The following is a 23,175-nucleotide window of genomic DNA, read 5'->3' as shown; positions in this document are numbered from 1 at the left end:
CCATGTTGTTGGTGTTGTTTTATAGAAAGAAAGAAGAGAGAGAAAAATGGGGCCCTATACAAATAATTTTCCCCAGACAGCACTTAACATAAAACAGACATTATGAATCTTAGAAAAATGTAAACAAGATTATTGAATATATATGTACCAAGTCTCCACGAGGGAGCTCATATCGTCTCCACGAGGGAGCTCATATTGTCTCCACAAAGGAGGTCATTAAGTCTCCACGGGGGAGCTCATATTGTCTCCACAAAGGAGCTAAATAGGTCTCCACGAGGGAGCTATATGATATTTATGAATACCTCAAATTCTTTAGTTAAGCAAACTCAAATTAATATACAACACATGCGCGCGTGTACCGCACATTAACTCACCCATGTGCACATATACTCAAACACTTACACACATACATCTCCAACCACGCACACACTTACTAATATCAGTACGAGTACACCTGCGGGCTTCAAGCCAAAAAAGAATTTAAAGTAGAAATTTAGAGCCAGAAAGTGGGAGTCATAAAAATCTTCAAAATGAATTTAAACCACAAGTTTATAAGTATTAAATAAGTGCAGGCGACTCATACGAGAGGGGATTTGCAGAAATTAGAGTTGTTCTCACTATACAAAAAAAAAGTAAAGATATATCATTTATAGATACCTATATTTTAGTATGGACAAAGAAATCCCCTGTTCTTGCGAGGGAAATGCAAGCAAGGAACGCAGGATAATATATATATGTACATGTATATGTTTTACATAATAAAGACAAATTGAGGGAGATGCCGGGATCTGCAGCAGCGAGTGACAAGCCATGCTTGCTAAGTTAAACAAGCCCTGGTTGGTCTTCTCACTGTAATCTTGAGACTGCATCTTATAATTGTGTGTTCTTGCTGTAGTTAGTCATTCTATGTGTTTGCCTTCCTTTTTTTTCTCTCTTCTTTTCAGTGATTTTTTGATTTGATTTGATTTGATTTGATTTGATTTATTCATTTTCCGTATGGCATCATTTACAATTTTTTTTTCAACGTAATCAAACGTAATGATATACAAATATGAAACTCATTATAGCTAGTTTCCAACAATTTTGATTACAAATACATTTAAGACAAAATTACAATACATGTGTTATGAATTGCCATACAGAACGGTCGCCAATAATAAGCTATAAGCTTGACCCTTTGGCAACCGATAATACAATACGTTAATGCAATAAAAAAAGGGGGTCCAACATGATGCTCGTGGGTCAGGGGGATAATAGGAGAGACAGAAAGAGCAGGAAAAAGAGGGTGATAGAAACCTTCCGATACCAGGCTTGCCAGATCAAACTCACAGTAAATACATACAGGTGTACATATGATTATAGATTACAGTGATGTATTCACATTTCACGCACACATAGACATGATACAGTGTTGCTATTGTCGAATAAAAGTTACATTGAATTAAGAATAGAAGAGCAGTAAAAACAACTACGAAGTATACACAGTTCAGCGCCCTACCAGGGCGTATAGAAGAGGATAACTTGTCCGACATAACAAGAATAATAGATATCTGAGACAAGATATCAGAGACATGTTCATTTATATCACTTTGTAAATTTATATCATGGTATCTGTGTTTGTGTTTGTTTTTGGTTTGTTTGTTTTTTAGTCTTTGCATGGACATGCTGAAGAACAGCTCAGGCTGAAGCTTGTACTCTACTGACCCAAAATGAATGAAATGAATACTGCCAAGAGCTGATTCCATACTTGTATTTGCTTGTGCTTTCATATAACTCTGTGATTGATATCAACAACTGCAATATCGTTGAAGGAGACACATTTCTTCATAATCAGAAACAAGCACCATCATTCAGAAAAATATGTCGGTATTAACATACCTATTCTCCCACCAAAATTTCCGATGCCTGTTTTAGCCCGTAACAAAATAAAGATGCATTAGCTTACAATTCTGCTGCTGTGGATCTTTTCCTATCAGCTACTACACGTTTGTCACCAATCTGCATTTCAAGCATGCATAGAAGTCGGGTGAATATCATTATTATTATGATTATATCTTTCATCTAACAGGTATGCTATCCTGACGACCGAGACGTGGCCGCACTGGCGTGGAGATGTGAAGGCGGGGGTCACCCATCTTCTACGTTCAGTGAACATGGATGCAGATGAGTTCCAACTGGGCAAGACCAAAGTGTTCATCAGGAAACCAGAGTCGGTGAGGTCTTGTCAAGATTGTTTTTCATCCATTGCACACTCACATCTATTGTTGACTGCTGTTGACTGGAGACACATTGTTCAAAAGCTACTGCTACCTCAACTACTGACTCATGATTCTGTGGAGATTCCTCCCCTATTAGTTGCTACAGACACAAAGTGGGGGGGGGGGGGGGGAGGGCTGGTGGGTGTCCATCACATTACTCCCGGTGGTCAACTGCAAATCAATTCTTTCCACTGTGATCAAGAAGTCAGTTTTACTTGGTCATTTAAGAGTAGCAAGTTATTGCATTTGTTGTGCAATTTCTAATTTAGGTAATGATACCTTGCTAAAAGTGGAGTCCATGGATAATGATATGGCATTTAGATGTATTTTTATCTATGAAAGGATGATATTCTTTATGTATTTGTGATGATGAGGATGATAATGGTGGATGATAACTTCTTTTCACATGCAGCTGTTCCTTCTGGAGGAGCAGAGAGAGCGGAAGTTTGACTACTACGCCCGTATCATCCAGAAGGCACTGCGTCGCTTCAATGCACACAACTACTATCTCAAGCTCAAAGAGCAAGGTAGGAGAATGCACTCTTTGGCCCAAATTTACAAAAGTAGCTAAAATAAAATCCATGGTTTAAATTTAGTCTGTGAATTAAACAAGCACAAAATAGGTTTACTTTTCACATGCAGTAGTCAGCGCACATTCATTTTGTAATGTCTCTTGGCATACGCAATATATCATGCACATTTATGCAGTTAAAATTTGCACTAATCATTAATTCATAAGCCTTGGACTATTCTGTGTCTGCAGACACCTGGTTTATATCATCCTATAAAGCAAAAAAGCAAAACAAAAGAACAACACATTTTGATGGTTTGGTGTAGTATCTTTGTATTATCATGCGTACCATTTATTGTTAGTGGTTCATAATTTAGAGTAATAAATCTCTTTCATTTGAGCCGTATGCCGTTTATTTGTTGGTAACACATTTTACAGGATTAATTATCCTGTTTCTCTCACAGATAAGCAAAGTTTTCTAAATCTCTTTCTGATTGTGTATAAATTTAATGAAATGAATACATAATGTAGTTCCATCTAACTCTTCTCCAATTAAAACATTTGGAGATGCTGGTTTAATGACAGCAAGATAATGCCTGAAGGCAAATTTCCCTCAGGACTCAAAGAGTTTATGTTACAAATGATGAAATGTTCTGATGCACCAGTAAGTTTCATAATATTTCTATCTGCTCTGTGTGTTGCCAATTTGCTCTGTGCGTCTGCAGCCAGCGACATCCTGTTCAACAAGAAGGAACGAAGGCGGTACAGTCTCAACCGCAACTTTGTCGGTGACTACATTGGCTACGAGCACAACGTCTCCCTCCAGGCCCTGGTGGCGCGGAGAGAGAGGATAGAGTTCGCCGACAAGGTCAACAAGTACGACAGGCGGTTCAAGGTCAGCAACAGAAGGCGTCCTCATGAGAGAGAGAGAGAGATAGAAAGAGAGCTCGCATGTTGTATTTCAATATTGAAGGTTGCTATTCTGTGCTCCTGTCATATCAGGATAATTACCCCCGGCTAAATACTGGTTAGTGATAGCTTAGAGTAAAGATTAGGGCTAGGGTTAGGTTTAGGGTTAGAGTTTGGGTTAGGATTAGGAATAAGATTTAGGTTCAGGATTAGGATTAGGGTGAGGGTCAAGGGAAGGGTCTGGGGTAATTGCCCAAGGGGTAATTTCCCTAGAACCACTCCTATATTGTGTGCTAAAGTTCACTTTGCACACTTTGGGTTTGTTTTGTATTTGTGTCATGATTTGCAAGGACATGTTCTAATTGTCAGATGCATACAGAGGGAATGAACTTTGGTGTGGATAATACATCTACATATTGATCAAAGTTAATCAGTATCCAGGCAAACACAACTCCCAACTATGTTGACAGGTTGAACCCAACATTACGATTCTCAGCTCTTGGCCCATTCACTGAAATTTACTCCAAATATTGACGAAGTTTATGATGATGGTGATTATCTGGTAATAATGTCAATGATGGTGATCATCATGATGATTCTACAAAATAGAAGACAATTTGAAAGAAAATATGTATAATTTGATAAATACATATATGATTTTGATGATACATAGAAAAGACTAGTTGACATGTAGAAGATACACACTTTCGATAGTAGACAACTGTTCAGTATGAATGATGAGGTGAATTCAAGGTATGTTTTTCTACCAAGTGTTCCCGATCTAGTACTCACTGGTTCCTCTTTGCCGCTGCCCCCAGATAACAAAACGAGACCTACTCCTGTCAGCAAGGAACGTCTACCTGATTGGTCGAGAGCAGATCAAGAAGGGGCCGGAGAAGGGGCAGATCAAGGACGTGATCAAGCGAAAGATTCCTCTCAATCACATACGAAGTGTGTCGCTCAGGTGAGGTGCTGCTTCCCTTGAAGCCTTCAAAACATTGGTATCAGTCGTGTGAGTGTGGGCTCGTTATGACTTTCACCTGCAGAAAAAGCAGTGAGAAGATCCGAAGAAGTGAATTTAAGTCACAATGATATTCACACACAGTGAAGCTTAGAAAATTGCAAAGTACGGTGATATTGCTTTAAAGAAAAAGAATAGATAATGATTTTTGCGCAAAAGTTAAACGCTTGATACCTTGTCCACCTCCTGGCCCAAAGAGCATAGTTGAGGAGTATTTTGAACTTGAAAACCTTGAAATGTGGTTTTTTATGACCGATTCTTTTGGAATATTTTATTATCAATAGAATTTAGGTGTCATAGCTTAAAGGCATAATTTACCATTTGCCAAAGAAACAAAGACCCTGCATTAGTGCTTTGAAATAGTTTTAAAATGTGAGTTAGGGACAGAAACAACTACTGTAAAAATTTGAATCTGTATAATCAATGTTCAATATTGTTAAATACACAAAATGTGAACAATACTTGTAATCAAAATGATTCCAGACTAAACGTCTACAGTTATGGTTTAATGAGAAAAGTACTAATATCTCATATTTTAAGCCTAATTGCAAAAATTTTATATGGTAGGATGTGGTAGGATGTGATACAACAGACCTACACATATGCATCAAATGTGTAATCTTGAACATTTTTAAAATCACAGCTCCCAAAGGTAAACAGGACCTTTAAAACACTCATACATGGGTTTCATTTAAACTTCATCTGTTTATCTGCCCACCTGCCCCCTCCCAATCTCAATCTCTGTTCTGATATTCATCACACTGAGGCCCTTTAAGTTTTCCTTTACTTTTCAATTTCTGTACTTCTTCTTTTTTTTTTCTTTTCTTCTTCTTCTTCTTCTTCTTCTTCTTCTTCTTCTTCTTCTTCTTCTTATTCTTCTTCTTCTTCTTCTTCTTCTTCTTCTTCTTCTTCTTCTTCTTCTTCTTCTTCTTCTTCTTCTTCTTCTTCTCCTTCTGCTTTTTGGGCATCCTATTTTTTCTTGTGAATTTCTTTCTCTGTTATTCTAAATCCTGATTAATTTCTGACAGTGGACACAATCGCCATGAGCAGGGAATACGTCATGCATAGACATCTGTGCACATTTGTCCATTCTGGTACTGGGTGGAATGAAAACAACAATTCAGATATTTCACATAATTTGACTTAATATGGTTGGTTCAATTATGAGAAAAAAAAAACACACAACCAAGAAATTCTTCCTAACTCAACAGAGAATGAAAAACTAAGTACACACACCCTTCTCCACATGTTGCGGGTATTTACATGATTGCAAGGTGATGTGACAAATTGATTAGAATTTTCGAATAGGGGTTTGAAATTTCAGTGGAAACAGCAGTTCATAGTTAAATTTCAAACTTGAGTCAATTTAGTTCCTACATACAAGTTTGCTGGGCTGTTCTGGAATCTGTCCAGGTCTGCGACTCTTGAGGGGAAAGAAAAATTTCTTATCAGGCTGTATAAATATCAGCAGGTAATTAGTTCCAATTTGCTGGCACATTTATTTTCATGTCCCGCAATCAGTTTTTGTAGCAGTTACGGAGGACTTCCCTGATGAATTTGCACCATGTGGGTTACATCACTAATTGACTCATTAAGCCCACGTGCAATTTCCCTTCCCCAGCTAGACAGAAGTGACTGGATATTTTCACTGTAATTCCTTTCTTTTTGCTCTTTCTTTTTTTGCTCTCAAAAAACCCAAGATGTTATATATGCTGTCAATGTTGACTATTGCTATCAAAATGCTGCCATAAAGATGCAGAGAGACAGAGAAAAAAAAAAGTTAATACATTGCCCTTTTCATGGAACAATTTGAAGTGATTCATCATTAGTTTACTCTTGTAAGACATGGGCTATCATAAGTGTAGCAAGCCAACATCTCCAGCCTAAAACTACATCTTCCTCAGTAACGTAACTTTGCAATCTTCTCTCATTTCGAGTACTGTCCCTCTGGCATAAAGATTCAATGAAACATGTAATTCCAATGTATCTTTTTGTGGTATGTAAGACATGTGGAGTCACTTTTAGTGTCTTCTTGTGATGCGCTTATGTGATTTCATCTCCATTACATATGTATGCCCTGATTATTCAAATGATTGTGGACATTTGCTGCATTCACACATAAGAGTAAACTCAGAAGCCATGGAATGACATTGGTCCCTATGTTGTAGATGATTTATAGAGTGCTGGAAAAATTCATAGACATAGTTGTACAGTTAATCAATTTCACATGTAGTATTTTGAAAAAATAAACGAACAAACAATCTTTTGTAAGCATATGCTACACAATCTTTTAAACTTATGAAGTATACAATGTCAAGAACGAATCTCTTGAAAGAAAAACAGTCTGCATTCCATTATGTATTCGTAATGTGGCGCTGCATCATGCTTTTAGTGTCTGTCTGTCTGTCTGTCTGTCTGTCTGTCTGTCTGTTTCATCCCTGTCTCTACTGTGAGCATGTCTGGTTCACTGTCCATTTAAAATATCATTTTGTAACATTCCCTCCAATATGTTCTTGTAAATTGTATGATTTCTAATCTATTGTGCTTCAAACTTACTGCTGTCTCTTGACTTCTGTCTCTTGTGTTTATGTGATTGTCTGATGTGTCTCGTTATTTTGTGTTCCTCTCTATACCAAGTCATTATATTTCTCTGGCCATGCAAATCAAAAGCTACGTTCTCTCTTATTCTTCACACACCCAGTACTCTACAAGATGACATGTTTGTGCTCCACGTGGCGGACGAGTACGACAGCCTCCTAGAGTCCGTCTTTAAGACAGAGTTCCTGACGGTGCTCGACAAGAAGTTCAACGAAACGCTGCAGCAGAAGCTGGTCGTCAACTTCAGCGACTCGTGAGTGATGTTAAACGTGTGGAGGGCCCAAACTAATGAGAGGGACATTCCACAATAGACTTTATTCATGCATTTTTGTCTGACTGTTGTCTGTTATTCTGTCAAAATGTCAATATCTCTGTAGCTCTCTTAACTTTTCATACAGTATTCATCTCCTGATCTGTTTTTCTTTATGACAAGACTTGACAGTTTCGTCAAGTTTTCGTAAATCATGGGCATAGGATACTACTTGGCAGAGATGTACGTTTTGTGTGTAATCCATTAGCACGAACTGCCAGATACACAATGTACATGGAGACTTTGATATTGCACATGTCAAAATGAATTACCATTGTGGATCATTTTAAAGGTTTTATTACGTTGTCACTGTGGCTACATATTGAGGAATTTTACATATGTTTGTTCACAAAACATGTGATATATTTGCCAAAAATATAAAACCTGCAAGTGCACATGGCACTTTCAGTAACCTCTCCCTGCCTCTGTCCCCACCTCCCCCCTCCGCCCCTCCATTAACCTTCACTTTTTTTGACCTCGGTTTCTGAAAGCCAGGGATACAATATTTGCCGTCCAGCTGACCATATTGTTTTCAACCAAACAGACTGCCCCCGATTAGACAGTGACCCCCACAGTGACATCTGCAGCTGTGAGCACTCGTCAGACACGCAGCGTGTTCTGAGCACTCGTTCCAAGGACCTTGATACTGCAGCCACAAGCCCCGATTGTCTCAGAGAAATAGAGATAAACAAAACCAAAAGTTAAATGTGTGATCGGTGGTGTATTGACGTAGGGGCATAGTGTTTCTGTGTGCTCCAGTCATGATGCTAGTAGAATCAGCACAAGTCAGAAATCATGATCCAAGTAACACAAAGTTGTTGAACCAAAAATATGTGGCATTGACGCATAATTGTTATTTGGAGGAAAATTGGCTAAATTACCTTCTGCACAATTGATTACGAATTTCAGATTAAAATCAGGTCTGGACAGTGTCAAGCTGCAGGCATGCCGAAGTCTAAAACATACTTTGTAATCAACTGAATGTTATATATTCCATAACCAAATGCCAATACCATTTAGATATGACTGACTAGTATTTTGCGGTGTGTGTTCTGTTTTGAAAGTATCATGTGTCTTTTTTTTTTTGACTGGATCATCTGAATCCATCCTTGGAATGATAATTTTGTCCAAATAAATCTCTCCTGCATTTGTGGTGTGCTATGTCTTCTTTTGTATGACTACAAATAATAAGAATAGAGAAAAGAAAAAAAAATGTGGATAGTTCTTCTAGCACAAATCTTATATACAAGACTAGTTTAAATGCTTTTTCCTTTTGTGAAAATAAGGTGTTGCAGCAAGAGATAGAGTGAAAGAGAGAGATAGAGATGAGGCAGAGAGACAGAAGTAGAGAGAGAGGGGGTGTGATTGGCACCCCATCTCAATCAAACAGGAAATGAGGTTTAATGGTCTCACTTCCATCGCTCCCCCCCGTCCCGCTGAAACAAAATCCCCAGGATACGGAGCGCAAACCTCCGGCGTGGCCGTACGATGTTGTCCCGAGCGGTCATGTCTGTGTGCCCCATTATCGCCTCATATTAAACTTGTCCAGCCCCACACAGCTCTGATAACATTCCTCCCTCCCCACGTGTCTCGGCTGTGCGATTACAACGTCTTATTGGTTTACCCTTTGCCTGAGTCAATCTGTTTTTCTAGCTTTCTTTCTTAAAGGAATGATATCCTATATGGATGTATGGATGTCGTTTATAGCATATATTTTGGAAGTTGGCCATATCTGAGGCTTATCATTGAGCAGAGAATGAAGAATCTATAATGTACTTCAGTGTGAAGTAGGATCTGGGGTGCCATCTAGATGTAAAAGGACAGAGGGAAAAAATCTATTTTTAAAAATGGGCGGTGATAGTACCCAGTTAAAACTTCATCTGGTTTTATTTGAAGAGAATATAGCCTCTTACATGTATGTTTATGAGTGAATGTGAACTTCTATGAAAACTACATTGACAGCTAAGTTCACCCAGACTTCCTACATATGTATTAATGTAGGCTGTTTTCAGACTGGTATTGATGCAAAAAGTTACTTAAAGAGTATGATCACTATTCTCATATTTGAGGCCATCTTCACTGTATGATAAAGCAAAATAAAGATCCTTAGAGTAAATTTTTGAAATATAGCAAGTGAAACATCATGGTCACATGATTTGTTTTATGAAACAAGCATAATGACCTCAAGTCAATCAGCCGCCAGTTTTGGTTTTACTACCAGGTCGTAACTGTAACACATTGACTGTCATTATGGATCACCTTGTCACATGGCGTACATTATCTTGGGAGGTTGACCAGAAGTGATTTTTCCAGGAAGTTAACCTCCATGTTGACAAATTGAGGAAATGTTACATGGATTCCCAGAACCACTGCTGAGGTGCTGTTTTGACTCCCCTCCCCCTTCCATGAGAATGAGCGTAAATTTAAGAGACACCGCTTGATCGTTCGTATTCTCCATACGTGTGGTTTCCTCACTTCCTCATCCTTATGTCTGTCACCAGGAATGACGTGGTTGACTACATCAAAAAGGCAACCTGTTTTGTCCGCCTCTTACAGCTCTCTTATCCTATCCTGTTTCTTAAAAAAAGAAGTAGTCAATTATCACATGCTTGTTGTGGTGGTGTGAGGTAGAATGCATTGTCTTCACTGTAGAATGTGTCAACTGGGAGGATGCAGTTGCTTTGCTGTTTTTGCAAGTGGGAGTCCAGAGTGGGTTGACATCTGTCAGAAATGTTTTGCAGTCCTCTTGAGGATGTAGTGTCCCCATCATACTTAAATGTGTATGTAACTCGCCCTAATCATAGAGGTATACCTACTCACTCTACTTAATGACCCTCTGCACCTCAAAATAGGTCACCAGATCGATTATGTTTTACAAAATGCTGGATTGGTTATTATCATCATTACAGACATGATGCTCATAGCTGTTTCGTCTGTCACAATGTTTCTGCTCCCTAGGAAATACAGTACCCAGCCTTATTTTGTCTCATGAGCTTTATTTGTTTGGATTGTAATGCCTCTTCACCCCCTTCTGTCTGTACCCCTTAGATCATGTTCTACATACATTAGACTTTCACATTCTCAGACCAGCTCAGCCATGTAATAGTCATGTGATTTTAACTTCAGGGTGTAACTCTGAAGCCAATTGAATAGTATACAACTGTATTATATAACTACTGAGGGATTTGAAAAATTCCTACTTGATTCAGAGATCGATCTATGTCGTCTTCATTGTATGGTGTGATCAAGCCTGGAATGAACGCATTCTGTGTGTATCCTATGGTCAGTTGTTGTGTTATACAAATTAGTGCTACTGTAAATCTCTTAAAAATGCCTTTCTTTTATGATGTTGGCACAGTTTTGCTGAAAGCAGTGAAGTATACAATTTCTTGTGTACTCTGCCACAAGGCACCAGACTAGATGAGTGTATGTATGAGACAGCTCTGACATTTAGTTCACAGGCAATAAGTTTATTACAGTATATCGATGTACAATTTAAGTTAACGCAAATGATGATCTTGTAATGTAGTCTGTCCAGACTATGCACAATGAGGCTTCCTTTTTGTCCAATATAATTTTTGAAAATGGAAATGTGGCTATTAAAGATCATGCAGGCAGCAGATTCCTGCAATTGGAGCTTGGTAAGACTCTCACATGAGTGAGAGTATCCAAACCGTAAATGGGAAGTCCCTCGCAGCTTTGGAACGTGGTATCACCAGTTCCTGAGAGGGGAAATGGGCAAATTTGCGTGACCCCCCATGTGGCTTACTGGAACTGGCTTGTTTTGATTTGGTCCCTCCGTTTCCCAGATTGATGTGGCAGCCGAGATGGACTCGGCGTGAAATCGTCTTTGCCAGCAAATTAAGTCGTATTCCTTCAGACAGGATCTTCCTCTCGCAGGTAATCTGTGACTCAGAGGAATCGGTCCCCAGACCGGAGTGAGAATCCGAGGACGGACGGAGAACTTCGATGAGAATATTACGTTTTTCTGTCACTCGTTATTAGGCGCTCGCAGAATCTCGCGTTCGAGAGAGAATTTGAGAAGTGATTTACAGCACAAGTGATGTGAAATTTGAAAAGGCAACATATTCTCATTTCCTTTTAGCAATTTGAAAGCGGTTGTAAATTGAAGACTTGTCATCGAGAATTTTTTTTTTCTTTTCATTTAAAGATGTAGTGAGATATTAGCCTGAAATTCCCCTCTTTTGACAAGTGTGCAATATGTAATGAGGACATTGCATATTTGTATTATCTGTACATGAATGATGGACTGCTTAAAGTGCTGTAGGGTCATTGCCCTTTCTCTGAATTTATGTGAATGAGTTTGATGATCCCATTCTTCCTTGAAAAAAAAGTAAATCACTTTTGGAAACAAGTTAAGGAGGAACGGGCAAGTTGTGTATTCTTCAGCAAGTGCGATCTGCCCCAAACTGGGTGTTATGTAATGTGTGGGAGTCTTGAAGTATTAGAAGTAGTGTGCAATCCTGACCAGCGACTCATACAACGTAAGTCAAGGGTTCAAGCAGTGCTAAGATGCCCGTTCTAGGCTGCGGTTACACTGGGGCAGCTGCAGTGGGCTGCAAAAGGTAGAGTCATGTGGCGAAGGCCATTTCCGTGAAGTTGCACGGAATTAAATTGAGTCGTGTCTTTGTGGTCGCACTTCTCCCAGCTCACAAAACAGAGGTGGGACTGCTGCCAAGCAGTCGAGTATGCCACCAAAAGCAAACCCTAAGGGTGGGATTTCACGGAGCACGCGAACGATTTGCGAAGGACGCGAATGGCAAAATCCAGCATTCGTATTTTAGTCTGCAAAAGTTCGCCAAACGGTCGTGAGCGTTCGGAAGCGTCGTCAGTTGTTCGCGAATGTCGTTTTTACTTCGGCGAGAATTTCAAAAAAGTTTGAAATTTTTTGCGAACCTTTTCCGCACACTTGGTCGTGATTTGCTCGTGAATTGTTCTCGAAATTGTCTTGAAAGCTTCGTCATATGCGCAAGACCTTCGCAAGACACGCGCGATGTTCGCAAAATGTTCGTGAAACCCCAAACAGACTCCGAAACTTTGGAGAATGTCTCGCGTATGTTACGCGAAATCTGCGAAGTTTTTCCGATCATTTGACAACGTAATCGCAAACGGTTCGCGTACCTTTTGAGACATTCTCGCTACGTTGAGCGCACGTTTGGGTGATGCATGATTTATACGTTTTCTGCAGATAAAAATTGTAGAATACATCTAAACATCAAAGAATTATTAACAACTATAGTAACAAAAGAAATTAAAGACTAGCAAAGATAAAGAGATGTTTGATATACAAAAAAATCGCAGAATACACTTAGAATATATCTTAACTATGTAAAATTTCATTTGAACTATAGAGATTATGTGTCGGAGGAACTGAAAAAAAAAATCAAATGCTCCTTACTATAGTGGAGATAGGTATTAAGAAAAAGAATGTAGGCAAGCACACGATAGAGAAATGAGAGAAAAAGAAAGGAGAAATAGAGGAAAGAAAAAAATTCAACTCAAGACAGCTTCCACCTCTCCTTGGGTACATTTTCTCCCATGATTATTGAAAATTTTTCGTTGTTCGCATTTCCGTCGCGTGTTCTTCGTGTACGTAACATGCTGTACTTTAGCAATGATACACACGACATTCGCACATACGTCGTGGAAACTTCGCACAAATTGCGCAAGAATAGTTTTCGGCTTCATTGTCGGAAAACATTCGGAGAAAAACTTTTCCGAATGTTGGATTTTGTCATTCGCGTCCTTCGCAAATCGTTCGCGTGCTCCGTGAAATCCCACCCTAAGTAGTCCAGATGAGTGGCGTATTGTGATGGCAGCAAGTTTACTCTCTTACAGCTTCCTTCTCTTCAACTGCTATGATCTCTTGCCACTGCCAGCCAGTCAATATAAAGTATGCTTTGACTGAGTGAAAGAATATCTCAGTCACATACTGTTTATATCTGTACTGTAAGTGGACATATTGACCAATTAAGTCAACATATTATATTGTTTAAAAGTTTGTCAATTTCTCTTCATTAGGTTGGGAGTCTGAGAGAAAGAAATGAAAGTTTGCCATGGCATCACCAACAAGGATGCCACTGTAGCATCAGGATGGTGGCAAATTGTCCCAGATTTGGACAATTTATGCTTTCATTTCACCCTTGATGACTCTGAGTGTATATGAGCTGTGGATTGATGTTGTTTTTATATTTGCCGACAAGTTTCAAAGACAGGTGTTTCACATTGAATAATCACATTATGCAGTTGATTAATTTTAGTCAGTCCAAGTGAGTGTGGCTGTTGTTTGTTTGTTTGTTTGTGTGACCATGGTGGAGAACGAGAAAAAAAAGGTTGCTTCACTTGGCAAGTGTTTGCTTGACCTCCATGGGCATTTTGAGAAAGCTGATCAACTAGTCATAGTGCCTCTAAATGAAATTTCCCATATCCTTCAGTAAAGATGATGATAATGGAACAAATACTTCATAAAAACCCACTATTGCATTCACAATGAAAATGTGTTCAGTTGATTCAGAGTCTCTTCTTTCAGCATATTAGATGCTGAAATAAGAGACTCTCAGAATATTGAGATGTGTGTCATGTGACAGTGTGCACTTTTGAACTCAACCTGTTTGGATATCAGCACAATCTGTCAGATGTCAGACATGTTACATCTTTTTCGACATAACGCGTCAAGTTTTGCGGTCTACAGAGTCAAATGAACACCAGACCAGAGGGAGTTACAGAGATTATGTGCTCTACGGTAATCACCAGGGGCCCCGCTCCATGATGACTCCAGTGTGTGGTGCAACTGTCCAATTGAAAGCCTTCTTGTAGTGTCGATCGAGAGATGCATAAATGTATTTTAAGAGGAACTATCAAACATTAGTGGGAATAATTAACTATGAGTTGGTGCCAGTGTAGGATATTGGGACCATGCAAACACATGTGCTGAAATCCACTTGCTGTACATGTACTTCACAAGACATCATTCTTTAACATTACAATTGTTTTTTGTTATTCCTTGTGAAAGATATTATTGTAGCTCTGAGGAAAATGTTTTGACTATTTGCCTGTAGGAGGAACATTTATTTCTGCCTGAGTGCATACTCTCATAATGGAAAGTATTTTTCAAATAAAAAGATACTCTGACAAGTTTCATTCCAAAGGGAAGAAATTGTTTATGTATAAAACATTATTTGGGGCAGAAGTCAAAATACCTTGTCGGAGGAACTGACATACATCTATGTAGTAAATATAATGAGTACAGTAAGGGATTAGAATGGAAAGAATTACAAATTCTCAAATGAATTAGGGGGAGAGGGGTGAGGGGTTGAGGGAGGGGTTGGCTGGAAAGTGTGATTGTGTCAGAGGGGATGTAGTTGTTCAGATCAAGTTTTCCAAGATGTGTGTCGGTATGTCATAGATGATATTCCTTGGAAAGAGGGAGAGATGAGGAATTAAGCTGCTAGATGGAGAAATCATTTTCATGACAAAATTTGAATGGACTGATGGAGGAGGAAGGGGAGGGGAAGCAGGAAAGAGGGGCGGGGCAGCTGGAAAAGTGAGCTTGTCAAAAAATGAAGAAAGTATGAAATAGACTCCTTGTTCTTAGGACCAGATGTAGACAGATTTTCAAGTCAGTGATGTCATGAGTTTGACAGGGGAGCAAAAAGAGGAAGGGGGGGGGGGGAGCAGAGACAAGAATGATCGAACTGCGGACTTGTCAAAGAAATTTTTGTCACAACCACAAGACTTGTTGTCTTTTTTTTTTTTTTTGGTCACAGCCAAACTTTTGTGCAGACTTTGCCAGTGCGCTGGCAATGTCTTGACACATAGGGGGAAAGGAGGGGGCCCTGGAATGATATATGGGACTTCAGAGATTTCCAGAGAGGGCATTATTGTCTAGTACCATACCGACTTTGTAGAGACTTGGATTTTGGTTTAGAGATGATGTGACTTTGACAGAAAGAGTTTGAATTGATTCTGAAATTGAAGTGCATGTATCTATTTCAAATTAATTGATCCAAATGATTGTTGAATTGAATTGAATGTATATATTTCAAATCATTTGTTTCAAATGATTCTTGAATTGAATTGAATTAAATGTATTTATTTCAAATCAAGTGATCCAAATGGATTTTACAACAGATAGATTTGGCAAACAGACTATGTTCACGATGAACAATGGACTGAAATTCTATCAGGGACACTTTCATTGTAATGGCCAAGTTTTTGAGAATTGACGTATTGGCAGTGATGTGGCACAGATGGGGCATGTAGGGGGCGGGGTTAAGAGAAATGTAAGCTCTGAGTGTAAACACATCAGACAGGCCTGTTCAGACCTAATTTTGTCTTATGCGTAGATATCGTCTGCAATATTGGTTCTTTGAGATGCAGATGTGAAATGGGAAGGAGGATTGGGTGGTTGGGATAGATGTGGAGGACAAGCACCTCCCCAGCTGTGGAAGGGTGATTTGAGTCAATGACTGACCCTCGATGAGCTGCATGCTTCTGACTATCGGTCCTGTGTGGAAGTTTTCAATTTGGACGACAGATGCGAGTTCGATGTTTTCGTTGCAAGGAGACACAACCATCGTCCCTTGCATCCTCTCATGGGGGATTTGGAAATTCTTAATCTCCAGACAGCAGCTGGGCGAAAGCCATCGACCCATATTTCTATGGTAACCGGGAAAGGCTTTGCGATGCGACGAAAGCTGTTGGGAACATTGACGCACATAGAGATGTTGTTTTCCTAGGCTAACAATAACTTTCGCCCGAGCAAAAGTTGTTTTTTGATTGAAGAGCACTGCAGTGGTCTGCAAATGATACAGGCTTGTCAAGTTTCAAAATGGCAGTGTGACCAATTCACAGACTCACCACGGTGTGATGTTGAATACTGACAATAAATGAGAGGAAAGCTACAGAAAGAGGGCCGTACTCACTGCCAAACACTGAGGAACTGTGATGAATATGACAGTGCCCCCTTGTACCAACAGTCATTTGCTTTCATCTCTTTTACATGTAATACCACTGATTACTTTGTTTATGGGAATAGCAGTCACAAACTGAAAGTCATCTTTGTGTTCAAGCCAATTTTTCATAAGTGGAATAAAAATCAAGCGAAAATATGTGATCAATAGAATGACTTTGTAACTGTTCTGTGTACCCACTATTAGAGAAGTTGTGAGGCCGTTACAGCACCACCTTTGATAACTAAGTCGAACATATGATTGTGACTAATATGACTGCTCTGCTAGAATATGAGTCTTCAAAATTTTATGACTTTCTGACGTTATATTTGATTTTAATTAAACTTTCACTTTTCTGTTTGCATGATTTTTACTCTATATTATGAAAGTAGACTTGAACAGGGGTGGATTTTTCACTTTAAGGAGGGGTCAACAGGGGATCGAAGAAACCACACTTTAAGGATGTCTTGGGGGAGGAGGGGGACATGTGGGAGAGCACTACCGCTCCTGGAAAAGGATGTTTGTCTCTTGGAGGTGTGTCAGCTTTTTTTTTTTGGGGGGGGGGGGGGATGAGGGGAGAAGAGACCCAAATGACTCATGCTTCATGATGGGGGCGGGGGAGTTCGCTGTGGTTGGAAGGGAACGTGTGAAGATCATCCTGCCGAATAATTGGCTTAATTATCCCAAGGTCTGCAGCGGTTCTTGGATTACAAATCTGGAGTTTATCCCATGACCGTGTGTACCATCGGATATTGTGTGTGTGTGTGTGTGTGTGTATGTGTGTGTGTGTGTGTGTGTGTGGGTGTTTTCAATTTTAAGATTTAATGATGATTTTGAGGTACTGTGATTAAATGTATCCATTGATATCAGCTCCATTTGTGCAATTTCTGTATTGAAAAAAGTGAATAATAGATATCAAAAAACAAATATGTTTTACAAGTAGAATCTTTATAAGATATTAAGACAATGTATAAAGTATGTTTGTTTATCTCTAAGGTCTTTGCAAGCATGTATCCAAATGTATTTGTTGGTGTTAATATCTAAGGGACAGGGAGATTATAGTTTTAATGGTTAAGATGTGGCAGTCCTGTAGATCGAGTTTCATACTTTACATGTTGTAGTAGATACCCAAGGTACAACTTTTGCATCACTTCGTGCTAAAAATTAATGTCATGATAATTGATATACAACTGACTAACTTTCGATAGGAAATTCATGTAATTGACAAGTGAAGTGCATGTAGAAAGTTATGTGTGCCCACTTTGATTCAGCTTGGCGAACCTGTAGGAAAGAAAGAGAGAGAGAAGAAAAAAAATCAAGCCACTAATCTTTGATCTTGTCTTGTGGTCCCCTTTTCCCTCTAAGCTTGGTTTCCCGCCTAGATTTCGCGAGATGAAACTCTGGCGGAAGGAAACATCCGTTAAATTTTAGAGTTCCCCTAAAACCTTTTGAATAGCCATAGAAGATGACCAGCTTATCTGATGTAGAGGCCATGCGCGGTTTGACATTTACGTAGGATTTCCTATTTAGGTCCTTATTCAGAAAACTCCTTTTTTCTCTTGTGGTTACCAAGAAATACCTACCTCAAGATTACTGTAATCTTGTATTCCTGTCACTATATATTCAGGTCACTATGGACTATTTAAGAACTTCCCAGAAAGGTGCATTGTGCAAATTTCCCTTCAACGTAAATTCAAGTGATACGACATCACAAACAAGGCGATATGTTTACCTCCTATTGCAAAGAAGTCAAAGTAGAGATGGAACAGTTTTCGTGAGTAAAAATAGAGTTTGTAGGTAGGAAGCCTCTTAAAAGTCTGCCATGGATTCTTATGTGTGGATTCTGTCCACACATTTTTTGTCTGCTACTGGGTGGATGATTCATTGTAGTGTGAAATCTCTCTGAACTCCTGACATTTTGTTGGGTGCAAGTCATATGTCACGCATCTGAAAATAAGAAGCCCTTAGTTAATAGACATGGCATTCAGTGGAGATTTTCCTGTTATGTATAGAAGCAGGGGAATCCAGTGACTGCAATTATTAGAGCTTTAAAGATAGCTGTGAATTGGCTTTGTGCCATATGAACAGCCCAAATGGCTCATGTAAGGCTTTTTATTTTGTCTTAAGTTACATTCACGTGGATAGATGTGTGCCCTTTAAATGTCAACAGTATTGTAAGACACATTAAAGGGATGGTATCATATTGGTTGAGGTGATAATTCAGCATTCAACTGTTTTGAAATACTTAGAAACCCCTTTATGAAATGTTAAAAGACATACAATTTTACGAGGAATTCAGTGTTTATTTGATGAAAATCTCTTTTGAAATGGCTAAGATGTCCAAAAACAAAACAAAGCGACCCTACTTAAAGGTGAGTCCTACCTTTTATTAGGATCACTTTGTTTTGGATATCAGCAATTTCAAAACCAATTTTCATTAAAAAAAAAACCAACAAATTTGAATTCCTCTTACAATTATATGCTATTTCATAAGAGGTTTCTCATCATCTAAAAAAAAATCATTGTCACAAAAAGTTGGAAACCTCAAGCCCAGCGTTAACCGAAACTGTACCATCTCTTTAACCCTCTCTGTGCTGGGGACTCTTAACCTCATAGCATTGTGTACAGTGCTATGGGGTTTTTCCGTGTCAATGGACAGTCAAGGCGCACCATGGGTTAAGGGTTAAAATATGGGATTAGCAGGAAATGGCTGTATTTTGTTTCTATGCCAAAACTTCAGTCTCACTTTTTGGAATGTTGTAGGACCTACTCTTTGGTTAATTGTGTTCTCTTTCAGTGATTTTGACTTTTTTTTTTACAGTGAGAATGATCAATGTGATTTTAACATCATGAAATCAGACTGTTAACATTGTGTAATTAATGCCAGTTTTGCTCACAGCAGTGTAATAACTGGTTACAATTCACACCAAAAATGCCACTATCATTCACAGCAACTGTTTTTCAGAATCACTTGTCTGCTCAAGAAAGTGTAATCTTATGATGATGCATGAAACCAAGGCTACATGAGCCATTTTATTGTATATTTTAGAAGGTACAGAGATTTATTCCAAAGCCTCAGATAATGTGCTAGTTGTGGTACTGTACCTTACAGTCATTTCATTCTATTGCTCTGATATCACAGTGTGTTGTTTTTTTTTCCTTCACTGCATTAAGTATGATTTTTCTTTATACATTGTAAATGTAGAGTAAGAAAATGTGTTTCTGAAATAAAAAGTGCTTTATTCAATGTCCGAAATTGCATTTTAGCATGTGCAATTTTCCCAATTTTGAACCAAATCATTATGTTTGCCTCATAATAAATTTCTGAGAGTGTACCAGTACATCTGCTATCTGCAGAGATTGTTAGCCCTGTTGAAGCAGATGTGTACCAGTTTATCATTACTGATACACAAATTTTTGCCACACAAATGCCCAGTTTGTGAATGGGCTGATGTTTGTTTTTTTTGTTTTTGTTTGGTGCATATGTTCCCCTACAATGTGTACTTTTGTATCTGTTTTTTATGCCTCCGCCACAAAGTGTCGCCGGAGGCATTATGTTTTCGGGTTGTCTGTCCTTCCGTCCGTCCTTAATGAATTTTGTGGACAGCGTAACTAAAAAAACATTGAAGGTATCCTAATGAGACTTGGTATGTATATGCATGAGTGGACGAAGTTGTGTCTATCAACTTTTGAGCGCACATGCTCGAGGTCAAAGGTCAAAAGGTCAAGGTCAAATGCTCAAAATTTCACTATTTCCCCCATATCTATGCAATGCCTAGAGGCTTTTTCTTGAAACTTGGTGTATACATGTAATACCAAATCAAGATTCTCCAGAGAGAGTTTTGAGTCATGAGGTCAAAGGTCAAAGGTCAGAGGTCAAGAGAAAATGTTAAAATTTCACTTTTTTCTCCAAATCTTGGAAATGGTTTAAGCTATCTTCATGGAACTTAGTACATATGCATGTACTGACTAGCAGTGATGATCTAGGGAATGTGGGGGTCATGGGTCAAAGGTCATGGTCAAAGGTCAAGGTCAATTCCTCATTATTTCACTTTTTCCCTGATTCTCTGGGAAATTTCTTGCCCAAAGGTCAAAGGTCAAGTAAAAGTGCTAAATTTCATTTTTTCGTCCATACCTCGAAAGTGACTCAAGGTATAATGATAATGATAATGAATAACATTTATATAGCGCTTAATACTGATGTTTCTAAGCGCATCAAATCGGGGAAAAATAATATATATAACGTAAAAACAAAATACAGCATTATGTACATATTATGATAACGACAGCAACAACAACAACAGCAAAATTAAGGTTGTGTAAACAGATGAGTTTTCAACAATGACTTAAACCTATCAACATTTTCAGCGTTACGAATATAAAAAGGGAGTTCATTCCAAAGAAGTGGGGAAATAACTGAAAAGGCCCTATCACCATAACGTGTACAGGTGCGGGGACCACGTGATAATTGGAGAGCGGAGGAAGAACGAAGAGAACGGGTTGAAGTGGAGGAGCGGAAGGAAATTAAATCTTTAAGATAAGATGGGGCAAGATTATTACATATCTTGTAAACAATAAGGAGGATTTTAAAAGTGATACGTTGATGGATGGGGAGCCAGTGGAGGGATTGGAAAACTGGAGTAATGTGGTCAGATCTTTTTGTAAGGGTCACAAGCCTAGCAGCTGTATTTTGAATTCTTTGAAGTGGTGCAGTACTTGAAGCAGGGAGACCAACAAGAAGGGAATTGCAGTAGTCAAGATGAGAGGAAACAAATGCGTGAATGAGACGTTCCGTGGAAGACTGATCCAATAATTTACGTATTTTACCAATTTTACAAATACCCCAAGCAGCAGAACGACATGAATTCTTAATATGTTGTTGAAAGTTCAGATGCTCATCTACAATAACTCCGAGATCTCTGACGGACTGAGAGATGGGGATAGTACTATCTTCAAAGGAAAATTCTGTTAGAGAGCTACCCCGCCTGAACTGAGAATGAACATATAAAAATTCCGATTTAACACAATTCAATTTCAAATAATTATCGTGAGACCATTGCTTGATATCATCAACGCATCTACTAAGTTTGCAGAGTGCTTCGACTTGGGTATTTGGTTGTATGATTATGTAGATTTGAGTATCGTCGGCATACATAACATGTAAAATATCGTTATGAGAGTTGATTACTGAAGACAGAGGGGCTGTGTATAGAAGAAATAGTAAAGGACCAACCACAGACCCCTGGGGGACACCATGTCTAAGAGGGAACGACTGAGAAAATGCACCGTTCACAGTAACCATCTGGTGGCGGTCGTGTAAGTAAGATGCAATCCATCTCAAGACTGTTCCCGTTAGACCAAAATTAGTCTCCAATCTGTTAAGGAGAATTTCATGATTGATAGTATCAAACGCAGCAGAATAATCTAAAAGCAGAAGAGCAACTTCATGGCCTTTGTCTACTGCTAAGAGGAGGTCATTGAGTACCTTCAATAAGGCGGTTTCGGTGGAGTGGAAGTGCCTGTAGGCAGACTGATTACTAGGAAACAACTGGTGTTCATCAAGATGATCTCTGAGTTGGCGAGCAACCACTTTCTCAAGAACTTTACCAAGAAAAGACAGATTAGCAATGGGGCGAAAATTATTCAAATCATTACGGTCTAAGCTGGGTTTCTTTAGAAAGGGCAATATGAGCGACCTTTTGAAGTGCTTAGGAACTACGCCTGATGACAACGAGAGATTCAGAATGTGAGTTATTGCAGGAAGAAATTCATCTAGACACTCTTTTAGTAGCCATGTGGGGAGAGGATCAAGAGAACAAGACTTGGACGGAAGAGAATTGATGAGACGTTTCATTTGTGACTCAGTGATTAAACCAAACTCAGAAAATACACACTCAGTGTTTATATTTATGCGAGAGGAATTAGAGAGAGAGATTTCAGGAGACACCGGGAATGAAGATGCAATGGTACTAATCTTGTTGTCGAAAAACTCAGCAAACTGATTGGCAAGTGCAGGATTTGAAGTATGGTCAGGAAGAGAAGAATCTGGATGTGCAATTGTGAGTCTTTTGATGATGTTGAAAAGTTGTTTGGTGTCTGCAGCAGCAATCTCCTCTCTTAGGTGCCTTGACTTGGCGTCGGCAAGGTGGCTGTAGTAGGACTCACACTCTTGCCGATACAGCTCTCTGTCAATGCAAAGACCAGACTTGATCATGCGGCGCTCTGCACGGCGTCTACGCTTCTTAGCCTCCTTCACTTCTGTCGTGTACCAGGGATTATTTGGCCGCACTGTTACAGATCTAGTCTTGAGCGGAGCGTACTTATCAAGAAGTCTTGTTACATGAGAGTTGAGAAGCAGGACAGCCTCGGAGGGACACGCTGGCTCTCTGATCTGGAAAAGTGATGCAGCAATGTCATTTTTAAAGGAGCAGAGGTCCATAGACCGTAGATTTCTGGAGGTAGTCTGCTTCTTGGGGTTCACTGGGCCTTTGAGGTTGAGAGTGGTGATGATGGCGGAGTGGTCAGAGGGCAGAAATGTGACAAGATTAACATTCGATACAATGTTGTCAACTTTTCTGCTTAGAACTAGGTCTAAT

At 39.1% G+C, this 23,175-nt stretch overlaps 1 protein-coding gene across 1 annotated transcript in view; it reads left to right on the top strand.

The window, feature by feature from the left end:
• LOC139721220 (unconventional myosin-If-like) overlaps nucleotides 1-23,175 on the top strand; it is a 113,784-nt gene that overhangs the window by 58,736 nt on the left and 31,873 nt on the right. Inside the window, exons 18-22 of the mRNA XM_071632543.1 lie at nucleotides 2,069-2,213; nucleotides 2,671-2,785; nucleotides 3,495-3,664; nucleotides 4,497-4,642; nucleotides 7,401-7,550. Of these exons, the coding sequence (XP_071488644.1) occupies nucleotides 2,069-2,213; nucleotides 2,671-2,785; nucleotides 3,495-3,664; nucleotides 4,497-4,642; nucleotides 7,401-7,550 (726 nt within the window). The remainder of the gene's footprint in view (nucleotides 1-2,068; nucleotides 2,214-2,670; nucleotides 2,786-3,494; nucleotides 3,665-4,496; nucleotides 4,643-7,400; nucleotides 7,551-23,175) is intronic.

The sequence above is a fragment of the Diadema antillarum genome, unplaced genomic scaffold (assembly GCF_040938485.1).
Source record: "Diadema antillarum isolate AM-2024a unplaced genomic scaffold, OU_Dant_1.0 scf00000140, whole genome shotgun sequence".
Classification (NCBI taxonomy): Eukaryota; Metazoa; Echinodermata; class Echinoidea; order Diadematoida; family Diadematidae; genus Diadema; species Diadema antillarum.
The sequence above is the reverse complement of the archived record's forward strand: the minus strand, read 5'-3'. Positions and strand labels throughout refer to the sequence as shown.